The sequence below is a fragment of the Monodon monoceros genome, unplaced genomic scaffold, assembly GCF_005190385.1.
Source record: "Monodon monoceros isolate NGI ecotype Baffin Bay Population unplaced genomic scaffold, NGI_Narwhal_1 Super_Scaffold_15, whole genome shotgun sequence".
Classification (NCBI taxonomy): domain Eukaryota; kingdom Metazoa; phylum Chordata; class Mammalia; order Artiodactyla; family Monodontidae; genus Monodon; species Monodon monoceros.
This window is the reverse complement of record NW_021703771.1, coordinates 18,139,662-18,161,680: the sequence shown is the minus strand read 5'-3', so window position 1 is coordinate 18,161,680 and position 22,019 is coordinate 18,139,662. Positions and strand designations below refer to the sequence as shown.

The following is a 22,019-nucleotide window of genomic DNA, read 5'->3' as shown; positions in this document are numbered from 1 at the left end:
CCAGCTCAAAGACCACACACTAGCCACATGACCATCACTGCCACATCTGCCAGGTAAACAGCCTAGCAAATAGCACTCTTCTTGTTCACTAGCCAATGGTACAGTAGTGTGACCAGACACAGTTACACCAACACAGAGACACAGGAGGCACCGCCCCTCACCCAGCTGATAACCTTCCATACATTTCTGGGGACAGGATTGTCCTACAATGTACCATGAATTGGTACTCATCCCAGGAGAGGAGGGGCAGGGCTGTCTCCAGGTTTGAGCATGGGTGGCTGTAGGGTCTCAGAACTGCTGTTTCAGCACAAGCAATAGAAATGCTAGCCACAGTGACCATGAGAAACGAGACTCCTGACGTCCCGGTAGATGCTCAGGCCCCTGACAAAAGCTGGGCTCAGTTAAGGGTTGAGTGGGAGTTACAGACCTGGGGGATGCTACAACAAAAGCTAAGAGGCAGCGCCCTGGTTTATACTGCTTTGGGTATATCCAGCCTCATCCGAATACAAAACAATAAATTCACAAAATATTAGAACTAGAATGGATCATCTACTGCAGACCTTACAGTTAAAAAGGTGGCAGCCCAGAGAGGCAAAGCAACTTGCTGAAGGTAGAGCGTGGCAGTGGCAGGTAGGAATGCAATATGCCAAACCCCATTCAAGAACACTGACACTGAATACATGGCCAAGTTTTTCAATGACAAGGAGGATGAGACAGTGTAAATACTCGGTTCCTCAAAAAGCCCCAAATGTGTTTAAAGGTATAAACACTCAGCTTAATCAACATTCTTCTGAGGGGGCTCTCTTCTCTCTCTGTCTTTCTGTCTCTCTGTCTCTCTCTCTCTATCTCATACACAAAGACACATAATCTTGGTGAATGAAGATTTCTTGCTATACAAAGACAGACCCAACATCTTCAGGAAGACACTTTACAAGACATGCCTCTCAATCCAAGTCTTTGTGTGAGGTCTGGGCAACTGGCTTATTTTCTAGAACAATAGGTGGTTCTGAAATAAGGAGATCATCTTCCCCAAAGGAGGAGTTCTGGTCCGTGTGGACGAAGTTGGGGATGTCAAATTTCATGAGCCTGTTCAGCTCCTCCTCTGGCTGCCCACTGTGTCTGATGGCTTCCTGGAGTTGAACTTCACTGTCGAGAGCTGTGGTCTGGAGACCACCTTTGGCCTTGTCCAAGTGGTCCATTTCATTGATGTAGCAGTGAAAGAGGGACCTGGATTCCTCATTGCCCTGTCGAGAAAAGACCTTATCTGGTTCCATTGGCCTTCCAAAGTCTGACACAAAGCTGTTCATTCTGAATCTCTTCTCCGAAGACTCTGTATTGCTGTAAAGAAAAGCAAAATAAAAGACTGCTTACACTCCAGCTTAGTTACCTGCAGAATCATGGTTTTCGGCATCTATGGAATGCAAGTCTCTGTACACAGCATGCAGACAAACATCAGAACTGAGAGACGTCACTTCTGAACATGCACAAATAAACCCAAGGCAAAAGTCACAAGGTGAGGGCCCTTGGACCATCCTGAAAAGAGACCTTTTGCTGAGGGATCCTTGATATTCTTTATCACACACCAGTGTTTCTCAGTGGGACCCATGGATCATCTGCATCAGAATTACTTGAAGTGCTTCTTAAAATGCAGAATTCTGGGTTACAGTCCCTCAGGATCTCCGGAGGTAGGGACGGGTAGTCTGTAGTTTCATAGAATCCCCAAGGATCACTACTCGTGGTCAGGTTTAGAACCACTGGCCGACATCAGGCCAGCCTGAACAACAATACTGTCTCACAGGGGTGAGTTTCATGTTTGTCAAAGCACTGTCATATCCATTTATCTCACCCCATTCTCAAAACTGACCCATGCTGGGCTTCCCTGGTGGCACAGTGGTTGAGAGTCCGCCTGCCAATGCAGGGGACACGGGTTTGTGCCCCGGTCCAGGAAGATCCCACATGCCGCGGAGTGGCTGCACCCGTGAGCCATGGCCGCTGAGCCTGCGCGTCCGGAGCCTGTTGCTCCGCAGTGGGAGAGGCCACAACAGTGAGAGGCCCACGTACTGCAAAAAAAAAAAATAACACAAAAACCAAAAAAACCTGACCCATGCTGTCACTTAGGCCAAGAATTATTATACCCATTTCACAAAGGCATAAGCTAAGGTAAGGAGGGGTCAGATTTCCTGCTTGATTGACACAATCAATTATAAGAGTGCAAAAAAACTCCAGTTCCTGATTCCTTGTTTCATTTAGTGTGGAACAAATTAGCAATTCAATGGTAATAAATCAGTGAATGGATGAATAAAATAACTCTCAATGAGTCCCATGAGTGCCTGACAGAAAGAGCAGGGGCAAACTGAATAACCTGATAGCCCACCTACTTTAATCACCGTTCTTTCCAGGTTTATAGAAAGGTGACTCCCACACAAGTAGTGACTCCATAAGGTCAAGAATCATGTCTGAACACTTGCAAGTCCAGAATAGAACCTGACAACAATTAGGCTCTGGAGTGTGTAATCTCAGTGATTTCAGTTCTTAAATCTCTTCTTTCCCATCCCATCACTCAAGATACAGCACTTATGACCAAGTTCTCATGGGGCAGGGGACATGGAATCAAGTTACAGGTATGAAAAATCTGATCTTAAAAACTAACCACCATACTGTCTTGATTACTGTAGCTTTGTACTATAGTCTGAAGTCAGGGAGCCTGATTCCTCCAGTTCCGTTTTTCGTTCTCAAGATTGCTTTGGCTATTCGGGGTCTTTTGCGTTTCCATACAAATTGTGAAATTTTTTGTTCTAGTTCTGTGAAAAACGTCAGTGGCAGTTTGATAGGGACGGCATTGAATCTGTAGATTGCTTTGGGTAGTAGAGTCATTTTCACAATGTTGATTCTTCCAATCCAAGAACATGGTATATCTCTTCATCTATTTGTATCATCTTTAATTTCTTTCATCAGTGTCTTACAATTTTCTGCATACAGGTCTTTTGTCTCCTTAGGTAGGTTTATTCCTAGATATTTTATTCTTTTTGTTGCAATGGGAGTGTTTTCTTAATTTCACTTTCAGATTTTTCATCATTAGTGTATAGGAATGCCAGAGATTTCTGTGCATTAATTTTGTATCCTGCTGCTTTACCAAATTCATTGATTAGCTCTAATAGTTTTCTGGTAGCATCTTTAGGATTCTCTATGTATAGTATCATGTCATCTGCAAACAGTGACAGCATATACCCTGAGAAAACCGTAATTCAAAAAGAGTCATGTGCCAAAATGTTCACTGCAGCTCTATTTACAATAGCCAGGACATGGAGGCAACTTAAGTGTCCATCAACAAATGAATGGATAAAGAAGATGTGGCACATATATACAATGGAATATTACTCAGCCATAAAAAGAAACGAAATTGAGTTATTTGTAGTGAGGTGGATGGAGCTGGAGTCTGTCATACAGAGTGAAGTAAGTCAGAAAGAGAAAAACAAATACTATATACTAACACATATATATGGAATCTAAGAAAGAAAAAAGTCATGAAGAACCTAGGGGCAAGACGGGAATAAAGACACAGACCTACTAGAGAATGGACTTGAGGATATGGGGCGGGGGAAGGGTAAGCTGTGACAAAGTGTGAGAATGGCATGGACATATATACACTACCAAATGTAAAATAGATAGCTAGTGGGAAGCAGCTGCATAGCACAGGGAGATCAGCTTGGTGCTTTGTGACCACCTAGAGGGGTGGGATAGGGAGGGTGGGAGGGAGGGAGATGCAAGAGGGAAGAGATATGGAAACATATGTATAACTGATTCACTTTGTTATAAAGCAGAAACTAACACACCAATGTAAAGCAATTATACTCCAATAAATATGTTAATAAATAAAAATAAATAAATTGAAGAAAAATTTAAGCAAACATCTGATTACTTAGTGTAGTTGAAGCCAAGAATTCACCTACTAAATTATGTATTATTTCAATAAAAAAAGAAAAAACTAACCTCCAGATTATCAAGAATCACCTGGATTTCAGGGTTCAGCAATCCTAGAAGCTTTGCAATCCAGGCAGCAGAGGGACTTTTATATCAGATTTATCTCCTGCTGTGATGACCTGGGTGACATCAGATGAGGAATTCCTCTCAGAAGCCTGAGTTTTTCCTTGTAGTGATAAGCCTGATTAACCAGTCTCGTTGCCCACTCCGCAAGGTGATGTGAAGATCAATGATTGACACAGAAGTACGACATTCACTAGGTCATGTATTCAGAATTCAGAGAAAAATCACTTGAGGGAGACTGATGGAATTCCACTTTAATGCAAATTTAATAGGAATAGGTTTTATCTTTCAGTAAATGATTTTCTTCCCCTCGTTGTCATTTCACCTAAGTTTAAAAGATGACCCAGCAATCCCACTACTGGGCATATACCCTGAGAAAACCATAATTCAAAAAGAGTCGTGTACGAAAATGTTCATTGCAGCTCTATTTACAATAGCCCGGAGATGGAAACAACCTAAGTGTCCATCATCGGATGAATGGATAAAGAAGATGTGGCACATATATACAATGGAATATTATGCAGCCATAAAAAGAAACGAAATTGAGCTATTTGTAATGAGGTGGATAGACCTAGAGTCTGTCATACAGAGTGAAGTAAGTCAGAAAGAGAGAGACAAATATCATATGCTAACACATATATATGGAATTTATGGGAATAAAATGTCATGAAGAACCTAGGGGTAAGACAGGAATAAAGACACAGACCTACTAGAGAATGGACTTGAGGATATGGGGAGGGGGAAGGGTAAGGTGTGACAAAGCGAGAGAGAGGCATGGACATATATACACTACCAAACGTAAGGTAGATAGCTAGTGGGAAGCAGTCGCATAGCACAGGGAGATCAGCTGGGTGCTTTGTGACCGCCTGGAGGGGTGGGATAGGGAGGGTGGGAGGGAGGGAGACACAAGAGGGGAAGAGATATGGAAACATATGTATATATATAACTGATTCATTTTGTTGTAAAGCAGAAATTAACACACCATTGTTATAAAGCAATTATACTCCAATAAAGATGTTTAAAAAAAAAAAAGACAAGAAAAGAATAAAAGATGTTTGAGAACAGCGATGAGTGTGCCAGCAACCTGTGACCTAAGAAGCTAAAATGTCACCTAGGAAAAGAGGGGATTAACAAGTTTGGAAAAAGCATGGTTAGGACTGCTGGGGTCACACCATCCCCCAATTCCAGGCTAAGAAGCTCTGAGTACTAGCTTTCCAGCTTGCCCGGAGCATCAGCTGAGTGTGAAGGCCAACCCAGAAACCCAGCTGTGTACAGCAGCTCTTCTATAACCCAGGCTACATGTTCTCAGGATTAAATTGAGTCCATTGACCACCATCCCCGCCGCTTGCTGAAGAACGAAGGTACAGAAGACCAAGAGTGTTTTTACCCTCCCCAGGGCAGAGCCCAGGCGATAGACACTACGATGCCTACCCTGTTTCACCCCTGCTCTTTTCTCTCCCCATGACCTCTGGGTGTGGTAACAGTGCAATCTGTCTGATTCTCCCTCCCTGAGAACAAGGGAAAAGCCCATTTTTGTTCTCTTAGAGTCTGGTAAACATTAAATACTCAACAGACCACCCTGTTCTTCCTCTTTTGTTTCCCTGACTGATAAACTAAAAAACCTGTATGTGAAAAATTGTGATCACGGACATAGCTTGCTTCTATTTAGTTACTATTCATCTCATCGTTGGGCAATATTTACGTACTGAAATCCATAGATCTTAAATGTAAAATTCAGTGTGTTTTTATTGATATATACACCCATGTAACCACCCTCCCAGTCAAGACATAGAATATTTCCTTTCTTCTGGAAAGTTTCCTCCTGTTCAATTTCCAGCCCCTTCAGGTAACACTGCTCTGATTTCTATTTCCATTGATTAGCTTTGCCTGTTCTTGAACTTCCAGTCAATTTCCACCTCCCAGAGGCAATCTGTTTTGATTTTTATCACCGCAGATTAGTTTAGCCTGTTCTTAAATTTCATACAAATGGAAGCATGCAATATATAGTCTTTTGTGCCTGTATTCTTTTGCCCAGCATTATGCTTTTGAGGTTCATCCATGATGTCGCATGCAGCAGTAGTTTGTCCTTTTTCTTGCTCAGTAATATTCTGTTGTACAAATACACTACAATTTGTTTATTCATTCTTCTGTTAAAGGGCATTTGGGTTGTTTCCAGTTTGGGGCTGTTATGAACATTCTTGAAAAGTCTCTTTGTAGATACACATTTTTATTGTTCTTGAGCAAATACTAAGAGTAGAATTACTGGGTCGTACAGTAGATGTTTCTTAACTTCATAAGAAACTGCAGAGTTTTCCAAAGTGGTTGTACCATCTTACACTCTCTCCACAACGCATGAGAATTACAGCTGTTCCACATCCTTTTCAGCACTGGGTACTCTCCATCTTTGTAATGTCAGTCATTCTTGTGGGAGTGACGTGACACTCAGTGTGATTTTAATGAGCATTTCTCTGATGTCTAATAATATTGAGCATCTTTTCATGCCCTTATTGGCTATTGGTTTATCTTCTTTTGTGAGGAGCCTGTGTGTGAGAATTTTGCCTGTTATAAAATTGAGGTTACCTTTTGTTATTGATCTGTAGAAGTTCTGTCATACATTCTGAATACAAGTCTTTTGGTAGATGTATGTGTTGCAAACATTCTCTTGACCTATGACTTGCATTTTCATTTTCTTAAAGATGTCTTTTGATAAGCAGAAGCTTTACATTTCAGTTAACTTCAAATTATTAACTTTTACCTTCTATGTTAGTGCTTTTTATATCCTCTCTAAGAAATAATTGTTGACCCCCAAATCACAAACCCTTTGCTTTCTTCTAGAACCAATACAATAGCCATGAACCACAGATGGCTATTTATTTAAATTAAGTAAAATTTAAATTTTGGTTTCTCAGTCATATTACCCACATTTCAAGTGCTCAATGGCCACATGTGGCCAGTGGCCACCTACTTACGCAGCACAGAGAACATTTCTGTCATCATAGAAAGTTCTATTGGACAGAGCTGTTCTAGGAGCTTCTACTTTGGGTTTATGATCTATGTTGAGATAGGGGTCAAGGTTCATTTTTTCCCATATGTTTACCCTGTTGTTCCAGGACTGTTAAAAAAAAAAAAAAAGAAGAAGAACTTTCTTTTCAATTGACCTTATACAAAAATCATTGTATTCTACACACAGGTAATGAAAGATAAGAAAATGAAAAAAAAATTCCATCCACAACAGCATCAAAAAAAAATAGAATACTTAGGAATAAATTTAACAAAGGATGTGTAAGACCCGTCCACTGAAAATTTCAATGTTGCAAAGGGAAATTAAGGAAGACCTTAATATATGAAGAGATATACCAGGTTTGTGGATTGGCAGACTTCAGGTTAAAAGCCATATTACCATAGACATAAACTATTGAAGTGTCCTTCCTTCAAGGGCCAAAATCCCTTCTCCCTTCTGTTTTTGTATGCTAACATTCACTCTTCAATACCTTCCAATAGTCATTCATTATATTTTGTCCAGATTTTATTTTATTTATTTTTTAATTTATTTTATTTTTGCTTGCATTGGGTCTTCGTTGCTGTGCATGGGCTTTCTCTAGTTGTGGTGAGCAGGGGCTACTCTTCATTGCGGTGTGCGGGCTTCTCATTGCAGTGTATGGGCTTCTCATCACGGTGGCTTCTCTTGTTGTGGAGCACAGGCTCTAGGCACACGGGCTCAGTAGTTGTGGCTTGTGGGCTCAGTACTTGTGGCTCACGGGCTCAGTAGTTGTGGCTTGCAGGCTCTAGAGAGCAGGCTCAGTAGTTGTGGTGCACAGGCTTAGTTGCTCCGTGGCATGTGGGATCTTCCCGGACCAGGGATCGAACCCATGTCCCCTGCATTGGCAGATGGATTCTTAACCACCGTGCCATCAGGGAAGTCCTTTGTCCAGGTTTTAAATTGTTATCTGCAGGGTTATACTGAAACATGCTACTCTGCCATTACTGAAACTGGAACCCACCTGCCTAATTCCTCTTGGCCCTTCATGAATCATCTTAGGTGCCACCTTCTTCCCTGACTCCTCCAGTCTGAGTTGGGATGTTCTCCCAGAGGACTGGGTGTTTCTCTCCATCTGCCTTCTCACTCGGTATTGAGCCCATTTCTTTACTTGTCTGGCACCTTCCTTAAGACGATCAGCTCTTGCGGCAGGTATTGTGTGTTTCTTGTCTATGTCCTCAGTACCCAGCACGGTACTAGGCATAGAGTAGGTGCTCATTAAGTTTTTGTTAAATGAGTGAATGCATCAATCATGAAGAGATCACAAAACTAAAGCAACTCTTGCCTTGGCAGGAGGCCTCTCCTACAGTTGCAGAAATCAATTCAAGGGCGTACCCAGGGTTGGCAATCAATTTGAGGGCATACCCAGGTAAGGCTGAAAATAAGGACTGGTGAGCCTTAATAGACAGATGGTCTGTTACTAGAGATCCTGAGTGTGACTCCAGCTCCAGAGATACAAGAGATTCAGCAAACTAGCCACACCTAGGACTGCCCTGCACCTGTTTCTGGCCAAGGGAAGCACTGTCTCTGGCTGTACCCTGGAGTGCTCCCCACGTCCCCAAGCTCTGTCCTAGAGTCTTCTATGGCACCTCCTGCCTTGCATTGTTGGAGCTCACAGACCACAGAGCTACTGCAAGGGCATCTTGCACCTTCTATAACTGGCCCACTTTGGAGGCTGCAGGAGACTCAGGTTCCACTGGGGAGACTTCCCACCATTTATTGGTAAGAACGGCTTCAATAAAGCCCAGTGAATCTCTCCCCACCCAGTGGTTACCCAGTCTTTAAAGCAGACTAGCCCTCATGAGTCACACCTGAAAATGTTCTTGTACACTTAATGTTGGAATAGCAAAGGATGCTCACTAATTAGGCAGGGGGGATTCTGCTGCTGGATGTTGCCTTAATTCAGTTTTCAGGAAACATGTGCCATATTGTTAAGGCTGTCTTTCCAACCTTATAAAACATGTCCTGGTAGATAACCTGGGTGCCATGACAGAGAGAAGAAGGCTAGTTGCGAGTTTCCCATTCTCTGAAACTCAGTTGGCATATGGAAAAGTAATGCTCACTGGCACCTATCAGAGCAGTTAAAACAGTTGAAAATCAACTTGTTCTTCCACAGCCTTGGTTACACCTGTGAAAATTTAAAATTACAAGGGCTAACTTCTTAAATACCACCTTGATTAAAATGATAATTAAAACCAGAAGCCATAAACTTCAATAACTGGAACACTGAAAGAACGAGAAACTGTGAGATGTTGACTGAGCTAGCAATTAATATCATGTTATAAGTATCATAAAGAAAAGAAAGGATACTGAAGAATATTTGTACTATAGACTGAATGTTTGTGTTCCTCCAAAATTCCCATGTTGAAACCTAATCCTCCAAGTGAGGCCCCAGTGAGATCCCTCTCTCCTTCCTCCATATGAGGACACAGTGAAAAGTCCATCATCTATGAACCAGGAAACAAGTCCTCACCAGACAGTGAACCCGCCAGCACCTCAACCTTGGACTTCTCAGCCTCCAGAACTGTGAGAAATAAATTTCTGTTACTTACAAGCCATCTAGTAAATATCTATGGTATTTATAGGAGCCTGAACATATGAAGACAATTAGAAAATTCAGAATCACCAAGAATTTTAGTGTCTTTCATTATTTTTGTCACATTCCTACCTATTCTATATTTTGTCATCATGAAACTGAGATCTAGCTAGCGTGTTTGCAAGAAGTTCTCCCGTGTCATCCTAACTTTTGAAAAATGACAACTGTTTATTTTGATAGAATCTTAAAATCACTTGTTTTACTTATTTAAGAATCTCTATTCCTCTTTTTCAGCTTGTTATAAGAAATGCAATTTGGACTTAACCTATTGATTGTGACATCCCCAAACTCCACCAGCCAGAGTAAAAAGACTGTTCAGACTGTTCTGATTCTTGGTCTTTTCTTCTTCTCACTCTGGGTTGTGTCATGTATTGTCTGAACCTGTGGGATTTTCTGTACCAGAATAGAGATCCTCCATCGTGAGCACCCATCCAGTTCTCTGGCATTTGCAGTGCATGTCATTTGCTTCCATGACACTCCCCTGCTCACAAAACTTTCATTGATTCTCCAAACTCTTCTGCCTGATCTTTCAGACCATCCTCTCCCACATCACATGGCCTTTCCAGTGTCAGCTCCCACCAGTCCCCTCACCAACCCTACCTTCCGGCCATATGGGACCTGACTGTCCCCCTCTGAGCCTTTGCTTGTGCTGTTCCTCCTACCCCTTCTCTGTCAAAATCAAATACGTCCTTTTCTGTCCAACTCAAATGTCCCTGCCTACATGGAGACTCTCTGATCTCCCAGCAGGGAGGAATCTGCCCCCCTCTGTGCTCCTTTCGATTTTACTGACCTTGCCTTACAGGATGCAGCCCTTCCTGTCTCATGTCAGAGCTATTTGGTATGCTCTTTTCTCTCCCATATACTGCTGTGCTGTACACTATTCATCTTTGCATCTCTCAAAGGGCCTTGCCATCATTCGACGCTCAATCAATGCACTGGACGGCTGTAACTGCAGGTGGTCCAGAGCCCTGATTCCTGTGAAAGGCACCTCCAGTGTTTAGGGATGTGCTCCTTCCTCTGGGACCCTACGAGAAGTTAGGTCAGGAGGGCAGACTTCTCCCACCTTCGCTGGCAGAGGGAAAACACCCGTAAGATTCTGGGTTATTCCCTTAGGAATTTTCCAGATTTATGATGAGTTTTTACAAATGGAGTGCCTGCTGCTGTACTGAGTCTTAGCATGCCTGACTATCCTCAGGTTCGCCCCGGTCATGAAAAGTGGTGGGCAGTCCAGCCTGTGGGAACCTAATGTTTCCAGCAGTCACTTTCAGTGGACTTTTAGAGATGCGTAAGCCAAAGACCTACTAAACTCTGTGATGAACCACCAGTGAGAAAATAATAATAACCATTTCACAGGAGCCATAGCCTGTGCTGAGAGCCTTATCTCATGTAACAAGCCCTAACAGTGGCACCAACCAAATCCTTGTGTGTGTGTGAAAGTGCCTTTTGGTTGCTTTCGTTGGTAGTTCCAACTTGCCAGGGAGATTTCAGTCTCTCTGAGGCAAGAAGGATTCTACTACCTTAGCATGACCCTCAGCACACCCATAGCTGTGCACTCAGGATACACCTTGTAACTGATGGGGAATTAAAAGTGACTCCTGAACAAAGGTGTATAACTTGAATCAGATACATAAAGCAGTTGGATTTTTTACCTGTTGATATATGGAGACCTTTCAGAATGGCGGCTCTTCGTCAGGAACCACTCTGCACTACATCTGCACTTAGCTGGTTCCTGTGACCTTGGTCATTATCAAAGACCTTGAGCACAGACATTCTCTTGCTATTAGCTTTTAGGTGCGCTGTACCCCTCCTTTAGTAAGTGTCATATTCAGGAAAATTGCAACTCAAGGTAAAATGTAAGTTCCATTTTTACAAGGTCATGAGCAATCCTGTCCTCACCCCTAAACGAAGACCATCCCTGCCTGGACAAAGTGCACTTAGCAAAGGCTACAAAATAGGGTATTTGAGGTGTATGATGTCTGGGGTTTGATCGTTTTTTTAAAAAAAAAATGTCCAAAATATTCAACATAAAAATGTGGTACAAGCCTTTCCCGTACTCTTTCTCTCTGGCAGATTTATGATAATGCGGTAATAATACTTTAACAAGATGGTAAAGAGAGTAAATAGCTCCTTAGCAGAAAAAGCACAGGAAAAATGGTTCTTTTATCTTCATTGTCTTTAAAGGATCCAGGTAAGAGGGTTTTTTTTCCCACACACAACAGCAGATATTCCATGAGAAAAATAATCCCCATTAAAGCTGCTTCTTGGACCTAGAAGCTTTTAAGAAAGGCGATGTCAGCTTTATAAGAGTCTTTCTCCCTCTTTGGTCTGCTTTACTAGTGCTCACTCATATCTGGTTCTTCTCTCCTCCTGGAAACACAGATTACCCTGCCCAGCCTGGCGGTCAGGTGGCTGTGGCTGGTTCTGGCCAATGATCTGTGAGAGGAAGGGGTGTGTGCCACTTCCTGGCTGAAGGACAGAAGGGCAGGTGTGAGATCTCTTCATGCCGCCTTCCCTGTCACAGGAACCCGGGAGGCTGAGCCTTGGAGATGCTGCAGCTACAGTGGAGAAGCTTCTGTCCACCCCTTGCCGACCCTCAGAAGATGTGTAGCTTGAACACAATGTAAACCCATGTTGTGTTTTACTGAGATTTGCGGAGCTGTTTGTTATTGTCTCATAGTCTGATTATGACACATCCTCTCCTGAACAGAAGCCAATGAGTAGGCAGTGACTCTAGAAATGAAGTTCTTATGCTAATATGATCCCAAGTTGGAAACTTCAGGGAAGAAGCCTATCTGTCATCCTTGTATCTTACTCCTTTCAAGGGAATGTTTGTGCTTTTCCCATGCATCAGCAATGATGAGCTCCTAGGGAGACGCTCAGCCTGCCCGGGATGCCTCCATGGAGGAGGAGATAGAACTGAGTGGTAGATTCAACACTAGTCCATTTTGAGCTTGCAGACCTGATTGGGGATCTTAACCAGAATGTCGGAGTCATATTCCAAAAAAGATACTTACTGCCTGATATCCTACTTGAGGAAGTTCTTTGTGACCAACTGCCCAGGGAGCCTGTTATATAAAGCAGTCAGAATTCAGACATCCTTCTGAGCCATCACCAAGATTCTCTGCTTAGTCTCCTTTCTAAAATCATCTTACTCTTTCACTGAGAGACACACCCAAGGTGAAGCTAGGGTAGAAGGAAGCCACACTTTGGCATGTGTAGCTCCAACGTGAATGCGTAGGGCCTGGCTGTCTCGTGGGAGGATGGGTGTCCTCTTCTCCCTCCTGCTCTTTACCTGCACCCCTCAGCTCTCCCCAGGATTCCATCAGCCACGCAGGGGTGGACTGATCTTCGCTGAGAGCTGCCCGCTGTGAGCCCAGCGTGTACCAGCAGCTCCACAGGCATCAGCTCACTTAACATTTACAGTACTCCTAGGAAGCAGATACTATTTTATTTTTACAAATGAGGAATCTCAAGCAGAGAGAGGTTAAGAATCTAGTAAACTGTTCCAGTACATCTGGAAATGTTTGACTCCAGAGCCCATGCTTGATCCAATACGTGATAAAAGAAAACAAATCTGATTGCTTGCTAGTATCTTTGTTGTAATATAAGAAGGAGATTTAAAATTACTGACATGAGATAATTTAATGTAGTGTTAATAATAGGAGCTTTAGAGTCAAAGAGACTTTAGTTTGAGGCCTGGCTCCAAAGGTTTTGTTTGTTTTGTTTTGGTTTTTTAACCTGTGAATCGTCATATGAGTGGTTCAGCCTCATTTTTCTCATCCGTAAAGTGGGAAACTTTATAAGTTGAACACTTATAGGATTTACTTCATCTTTTTGTGAAGCTTGGTGAGATTACACATATAAAATGATCAGCAGACCCTGGCATGTGGCAAATGTTAAAAAAAACCTGCTTTTATTATTAGTCTCAATGATTTATCATTCTTTCCTCCATGCCTAATTATCACAGGCACACTTAAAATTGATTGTTTTATATTAAAGTTGGCTGAATGGAGAAAATAATGTCTATTTTAGAAAAAATTCCTGCCAAATAAATGTCAAGTTTACTAAGATCTAAAATCCTTTTTAACTGCTCCATTTAGGGATTTTTCCACATGTCTGTTTCTTTCAGTTTGCTTATGATATACTACAGCCAAATGCCATGTCTCACACTGCCTCAGACTCAAGAAAGCATTTAAAATGTGGTCCTGAGGGCTGATCCATTATTGTACTAAAAATTAAAAAAGGTTAGACTTTCTCCTTAGCCTCATTAAAAGCATGTAGAGTTACAATGACCCCTGTTTGAGATGACTCAGAATCACCATCAAGAGAGAAACCATCTACTAGAAGGATGAACTGCCTATTGGAAGACTGGAAATTCAAGTCTCAGCTACCCAGGGTCGATGTGAAATGTTAAGGAAATGTATAAGTCAGTGTTCTTCAGAGAAACAGAACCGACAGGGTGTGTGTGTGTGTGTGTGTGTGTGTGTGTGTGTGTGTGTATTTCTATATCTATCTATCCATCCATCCATTCATCCATCCATCTGGGGTAGGGCAGGGGGACAGACTTATTTTAAGGAATTGGATCATGTGATGGTGGAGGCTGGCAAGTCCAAAATCTGTAGGGTAGGCTGGCAGGCTGGAGACCCAGGGAAGAGTTTGAAGGCAGGCCTCTGCCAGAATTCCTTTTTGCTCAAGGGAGGTCCATCTGTTTCTAGGAGCGCCTTCCCGTGATTGGATGAGGCCCACCCACATTATGGAGGATGATCAGTTTTATTCAGAAATGGTATCTTATCTAAAAAAAAAACCTTCACAGAAACATCTAGAATAACATTTGATTAAATATCTGGGTGCCATGGCCTAGACAAATTGACAAATAAAATTAATCATTACAGGAAGTCATGTTCCCTTTTGGGCTAGGGTGTTCCCATCTGTAAAATCACCTGCATCCTACATCAAACAAATAGATCTCAATAACCCTGCAAAAATCCATCTGTCCCTCCGAGGAGAAGGAAGATAAAGGGAGTTATTATTCCCTGGCCACTCTACAAGATGTACCCTAATCTGAGTTTGTCCTTGGCTTCTCTTACTACTGCTGTAATCCACACCATATTTTTAAAGTGAGGTAAAGGCATGTTCAGATGTTTATGAGAACAGGAGACAGAAAAGGGAAAGTTCATATTATTTTAGTGGCTTTTTAGTGACTATTATAGAGATTCTCAACCATGCATCTCCATGTGCTTCAATAAAATGATCTTTTCTTTTCATTTAACATGTGTTTAAATTTTTTTCCAGACCTCAGTGTCTGAAAATAGGTGCGTGATGGGCTGAACTCTTCTCTCTACCTACAACTAGTTGTTACAGTTCAAGTGCAGGTTGAAGACTGAACAGCAGATGCCGCAGACTGTGTGATGAGACACAACAATGAGAATGCCGCTGCCAGGCTGTGAGGATGAAGGGAGATACCAATGGAAATGTGAGGATTTGTGCTCAGTTTCTTCCACTTACTCTCTCAGGTCGCTCTCTACCCATCCCCATCTTGCTCTGTGCCCCAGGAAACTGACCTTTGATGGAGGCTCTGGCCACTGGTTGTGGTGTGGGCTTCACCAGTGGGGAGCAAAGGTAAGAAAGGGGTAGGAGAGGGGAAGAAAGGTCTGGATATTTATTGGAGGCTCCCTCCCTGAGAGGTCACACTGGACTAACTGTGACTCTTGACCATTGTTCCTCTCAGCCAGCCTCTCTGCAGGACTCCTGGTTGCCAATCATGACCCCCTTCAGATCTAGTGCATCTACTCCTCAGTGTTCTGAGCCCTGGCATCCTGCACTATCCTGGGGGCCACCCTCTTCCTGGGCCACAACTTGTGACTAGTCCCTTTATTAAAAGCTCTTCTATATATCCAGGCAAAACTCTAATTCAAAAAGATACATGCACCCCTATGTTCATAGCAGCACCATTCACAATAGCCAAGACATGGAAACAACCTAAATGTCCATCGACAGATGAATGGATAAAGAAGATGTGGTACATGTATACAATGGAATACTACTCAGCCATAAAAAAGAATGAAATAATGCCATTTGCAACAACATGGATGGACCTAAAGATTATCATACTAAGTGAAGTAAGTCAGAAAGAGAAAGACAAATACCATATGGTATCACTTATATGTGGAATCTAAAATATAGCACAAATAAACTTATCTACAGAACAGAAACTGACTCACAGACAGAGATCTGACATGTGGTTGCCAAGAGTCAGGGAGGGATGGGATGAGAGTTTGGGGTTAGTAGATGCAAACTATTACATATAGATTGGATAAACAACAAGGTCCTATTGTATAGCACAGGGAACTATATTCAATATCCTGGGATAAACCATTACGGAAAAGAATATTAAAAAATGGATATATGTGTATAGCTGAGTCACTTTGCTGTACAGCAGAAATTAACACAACATTGTAAATCAACTATACTTCAATAAAAAATAAATTTAAAAAAAAAGCTCTTCTAATCACCTAATTTGAGTGTGCTATCTGTTGCCTGCTGGGACTGACTGATAAGGTATCCAACATAAGTTATTATTTTTCCCTTTCTTGGAAGAGTTTGGATAAAAGAAAATCCTCTAAAACAGTTCTGAGTGTTTTGCAAACCATAACTGACCAAATACATTGTGACATTACTCAGCGTTCTTTAAGCATCCATGTAATCATTTCCTCCATAAATTCAAAGCCCAACATGGATGTTCTTTACCACGCCATGAAAATTATATAATCCTTAATGTTTCCGTTTTATTTCGTTTCAAGGTAACTTAATGGTGAATTCAGTGACTATTGTTAATAATTAATTCAGTTGTGTATCTAGTAACAACTATTTCTCTGCTCCTCAAAACGTTTTCTAAGCTAGTTTTCATCCTATTTTTGCTATTGTCTTTTTTCACTGTTTTCAGTCTGATGAGTCATCTAAATTCTTTTGGGAATAAGGAGAAAATACATCCCAATTAATAATACCTTCAAAATAAAAATTGAGGCTGGATCAGCAGTTAGACTACTGGAAAGGACCAAGAAATCCAGGTGCACAAGGGTTCACTTGAAAATGAGCCCCAGAGGCAAGAGGCAAAGTACCAGGAGGAAGGCAGGTCCCACACAACAGGCACTGGGTCCAGACAGCACATCCATAACCAGGGCCATCTTTCCACCCACTGGAAGCAACCCCAGCCCCGGATCCCATTTCTGTTTTTTCTGGTCCCTGTGGAGCTTAACGGACATTTAGGAACAGCCCAAACTTACTCTTGGTGTGGGGCTCCTGTCTTGGTCAGCAGAGTCAGCACGAAAAACATGAAAATCACAAAGACCGCGAGACCAATCCAAAATCCAATCACAATGGAATCTACAAGACAGTTAATACTGGGATTAGTATTTCATAGCAGCATAAAACTTAAATAATTGAGGAACCTGCGCTTTTTGATACATGAAATGAGAAAAGATGTCAACAATCTTCTGAGACAATCTTGACCCATCAGTCAAAGATGCAGGGATGAGGAAAGAATCTGTGCCTCCGGATTTCTGTCTCAGGTACTACTAAGAGATGTCAGTCCTCCAGACTCTTGGTTTCCACATCCCAGTGGAGGAATCTAAGACAGAAAATGGGCTGTCTAGGTCCTCAAGATTCCACTGAAGTGTTTTGAGTTAGAAAATCCAGTTTTTAGCAGAAACTGCAATATGATGTTTAAAATGACTTCTGATTCAAACCAACCCAATTTTGTATTTTCACACATGCTCCTGTTGGCATAACTCAGCTCTTCATTACATCTTGCAGAGAACATACAAATGACCTCCTGAGTGCTCTTCCTAACTTTGGCCTTTCCCTGTGCCTCATCTCTGTACAAATCTGCTTTATCATAGCTCTGATAATATTGCTCTTTTATGAAAAATGCTTCAATGAAAATAGACCTGACCTTTTTCAGATTAGAAGACATTCCATATACAAAGAACTTGTACAACGTCTGGCATCTGAGAAAAAGGTAACACACATTTGCAGGCTATTATTGTTAAAATGATCATTTTCTCCCAGTTTACCCCTACTTTAAAACTCATGTTTCCAAGTGGACTAGGGGACACTGTATCCCTGTACTTATCTGAACTCTTAGGCACAACTTCCTAATACCCACACCTTTTCAGGGGCCTGTACCTTCACCAGCTGGAACAACTGTCCCCAGGCTAGAGCTAATGGAAGTCTATCTATCCTTCAAAGCCCATTCCTTACACCATCTCCTTCACAAAGCCTAATCTCCCCAACAGATGTGCTTGCTCCCTCCTGTGAACCCCATGACATTTTTGTCTGTGCTTCTCTACATGGGTCTCTCCTTGATCCTATCATGGGTAATAGTCACTAGCGTATGTCTCTCGGATGGGGATGAGACCAGGCTGTCTACCAGAACCTGGTACCTTCCTAATAGGGTCTTAAGTCTGGGAGAGGCAACAGAGTTGAAGTATTTTACATTTTCTGATCTATTCTAAGAAGTTTACCTATGTGACAATACAATGAGGATACTTAGCAATTAAAAAAAAAGAGGTAAACAGAACTTATGCACTAAATGTGTTTAAAATACAAAGCATTATTCTAACTAAATTATAAGTATATAGCACTCTAACATGAAGAAATCAGATTAGTAATTTACTTCACATAATTCATACTTTCATTCTACATATACTATGGCCTAGAGGTTAACAACTTTTATTCAACAACATTTATTCAGCACTCTGGATGCAAAACTAATTTATCTTTCCTGGGGTTAAGAGTGCCAAAGAAACAGGAATTGTAGATTTTGCCTTAAGATCTAATGGAAATGAGGCCTAAACAAGACATAAGGACAAGTACCAAAACAACACATGTGCACAAGTGCAACATGTAACAATAGCATCTCAGTTAAGGGGGCACAGACTGCGAAGCATCATTGTGCAGATAAACAACAGCTCAATACCCTACACTTCATCAACTGCCTGCATAGCAAAAGGAAATTCTACAGTGACCCACCAGAATTATAAAATCCTCAGTTGAGAATTTAATCTAGTCGTGTTGATTCATTTTCAAATCTCTTTACTAGGAAGGGGTTCTCATGAGGACAGCTTTCACACCGCCAATGGTGGCTGGATCCCTATGAGTCCTCCAGTCCCCTATCCCAGAGTGGGCAGGGATGGAGGAGGGTGCCTTTGACCCAGACTAGTCCCTTGCCCCCGTCCTTCTAGTGACCCAGGGAGCGGATCACAAAGCAACAATAACGTGGGACCTGGGAGGGTCTCAGCCCTCAGCAAAGTCATGAGGGAACAGAGTGGGAATGAAGAGAGCTTTGGTTAGAATTTGAAAATCCCCGAGATCCAATGGCATTTTCAGATGTTTTCTTGATAATGTGGTATCCAGGTTTCTCATCACAATATGCTTCTTCTCCAAAGGAAATTCTGCTTCCTCAGATTCACATTCTTCTCCAAAGGAAATTCTGCTTCCTCAGATTATTTCCATTAATTCTCCTCTACCTCATCCTCTGTCACATGGCCCAATCCCAGGGCACTTTCTCACCCTGAGCCCCTTTCAGAGAATATCAGAGATCTCCATCTCATCTCAGGAATAACCAAACTCTCTTGAAGTTTTATTTATATGCCAAGTTTCACAGACGTGAGCATTGCAGTAAAAGGAGGAATGCAGAGCCTCTGGTCTTCCCCAATAGCACCCTTTCTTGGAAGGAAGTCAGAACAGAGGTTTACATAGAGTGAGTGAGGCTCCAAGGAGCCTGGTTCATTAAGGAAGCCAAGAAAGCCTTCCACAGGGGGTTCTAATAGAGCCGAACAGCTACTTCTGTCTTGCCTAGAGACTGAGCTACTTGGAGACCATTATAGTAAGAGGGTAGAGCAAATTGCCCAGAGGAATTCCAAATAGGATGTGTCATAATAAAATGACTTTCCCTTAGCCTGACATCTAATAAATGGAATGAAACAGAGCTGAAAGCTGACAGCTTGCACGGTTTTCACTGGTATGATATGTTTCTCCATGTTTTCCACTATAGGGGAGGACAAGAGCAACCATCCCATCCTATTTCCCCTCCCCTCCACCCCTCACACCAGGCAGAATGGCCATCATCAAAAAGTCTACAAACAAGACATACTGGAGAGGATGTGGAGAAAAGGGGACTCTCCTACACTGTTGGTGGGAATGTAAATTAGTGCAGCCACTATGGAGAACAGTATGGAGGTTCCTTAAAAAACCAAAAATAGAATCACCATATGATCCACTAATCCCACTCCTGGGCATATATCCAGAGAAAACCATGGTTCAAAAGGATACATGCACCCCAATGTTCATTGCATCGCTTTTTACGATAGCCAAGACGTGGAAGCAACCTAAATGTCCTTTGACAGAGGAATGGATAAAGAAGATGTGGTATATATATATATATAATGGAATACTACTCAGCCATAAAAAAAGAATGAAATAATGCCATTTGCAGCACCATGGATGGACCTAGAGATGATCATATTAAGTGAAGTAAGTCAGAGAAAAACAAATATGATATCACTTACATGCGTAATCTAAAATAATGATACAAATGAACTTATTTACAAAACAGAAACAGACTCACAGACTTAGAAAACAAACTTATGGTTACCAAAGGGGAAGGGTGGGGGGGGAGGGATAAATTGGGAGTTTGGGATTGACATATACGCACGACTATATTTAAAATAGACAACCAACAAGGACCTACTGTATAGCACAGGGAACTCTGCTCAATATCTTGTAATAACCTAAATGGGAAAAGATTTTGAAGAACAGATATATGTATATGTATAACTGAATCAGTTTGCTGTACACCTGAAACTAACACAACATTGTAAATCAACTATAGTCCAATATAAAATAAATTTTTTATTTTATTTATTTATTTAATTTTTCTAAATTTTTGGCTGCACTATGCAGCATGTGGGATGTTAGCTCCCCAACCAGGGATTGAACCACGCCCCCTGCATTGGAAGGTGGAGCCTTAACCACTGGACTGTCAGGGAAGTCCCTAAAATAAAAGTTAAAAAAGAAAAAAGAATAAATTGTGACCTTTCCATCTCGTGGTTGTATGAAAAATGAGGGTTAATGCTTAAAGAGAGGGTTCAGGACACCAGAGCCAGCACTGTCTTCATACCACTTCTGGTTCCTACGATGTTAAGGTCAGTTCTGTGGTATGAATTCCTGGCAAGGAGCCAACAGTGGGGTTCTAGTATTTGTCTCTACTGTGCTCCCCATCACATGTCTTACTCCAAGCCTTCACTAGCTCTAGCTCTGTTTCCTATCTTGATGAGTCAGCTTCCTGCTGACTCATCCACGCATGTATCTGGCATTATCTGCAAGTTGGCACATGACAAAAGTACAGACTGTGGCCACCACTGATGGCTCAGAATCAGAGGATGCTCCTTTAGTCTCACCTCAACACAGCTGCCAGATTGGTCCTGCTAAAATGTAAACTCATTGACTCATAGGCTTTTGCTTCTGCTTATCTAAATGTCTCACCTAGCCAAGCCCTTCATAAATGCCCCATTTCTCTTCCTCCCTAAATTTATAACACAATTCTTGAGAGATCTGCCTGTACATACTGTCTCCAGTTCCTCTCCTCTCATTTTTTATTGAACCAATTCTAGCAGTGTTTACTCCTAACACTCTACTGAAACTGCTTTTAAGCTCATTGCCATTAATTTCTACACTGTAAATCCAAGAGTCAAGTCTCAGCCCTCGACTTACTTGACCATAATAGTAGCATGTGACACATTCCATGGTCTCATCTTTGAAACCCTTTCTTCACTTGGCTTCCAGGAAACCACAATCACACAATTTTCTTCTTACCTTTCTATAAATTCAATTCAAACTCCTTTGCTGCTTTCTTCTGAACATCCCCCAATTTCTAAATGCTAGGGTGTCCCAGGGCTCAATTCTGGGACCTCTTTAGTTTTCTAATCAATACTCATTCAACCAGCCTCTTGGGTTTGAATATGCTGATGACTCTCAAATTTATACCTTCACTGTACACCTACCTCTCCCCTCATGTCCTCTTGGAGGTCTGATGGGTCTCAGTTGAACAAGTCCAAAAATGAGCTCCTGGTGGTGCTGTTTCTCCCAGTCTTCCCCATCTCAGTCAATGGCAATTCATACTGCCAGTTACTCAGATCACAAGTTTCAAATCATCCTTGGCCCTTCTCCTTCTCTTGCACCCTACTGCCAACCCACTGACAAATCCTGTCAGATCTATCTTCAAAAAGATCCAGAGTATATGTACTTCTTACCACTCCACTGCCCCCACCATGGTCCAAGTCA

At 41.9% G+C, this 22,019-nt stretch overlaps 1 protein-coding gene across 1 annotated transcript in view; it reads right to left on the bottom strand.

Annotated features, from left to right (window-relative positions):
- Window positions 1-832: 832 nt before the first annotated feature.
- Window positions 833-22,019, bottom strand: part of MRAP2 (melanocortin 2 receptor accessory protein 2) — a 53,603-nt gene continuing 32,416 nt past the window's right edge. The window contains exons 3-4 of the mRNA XM_029224331.1: window positions 16,961-17,060; window positions 833-1,338 (exon numbers count right to left, since the gene is read on the bottom strand). Of these exons, the coding sequence (XP_029080164.1) occupies window positions 945-1,338; window positions 16,961-17,060 (494 nt within the window). The 3' untranslated portion in view covers window positions 833-944. The remainder of the gene's footprint in view (window positions 1,339-16,960; window positions 17,061-22,019) is intronic.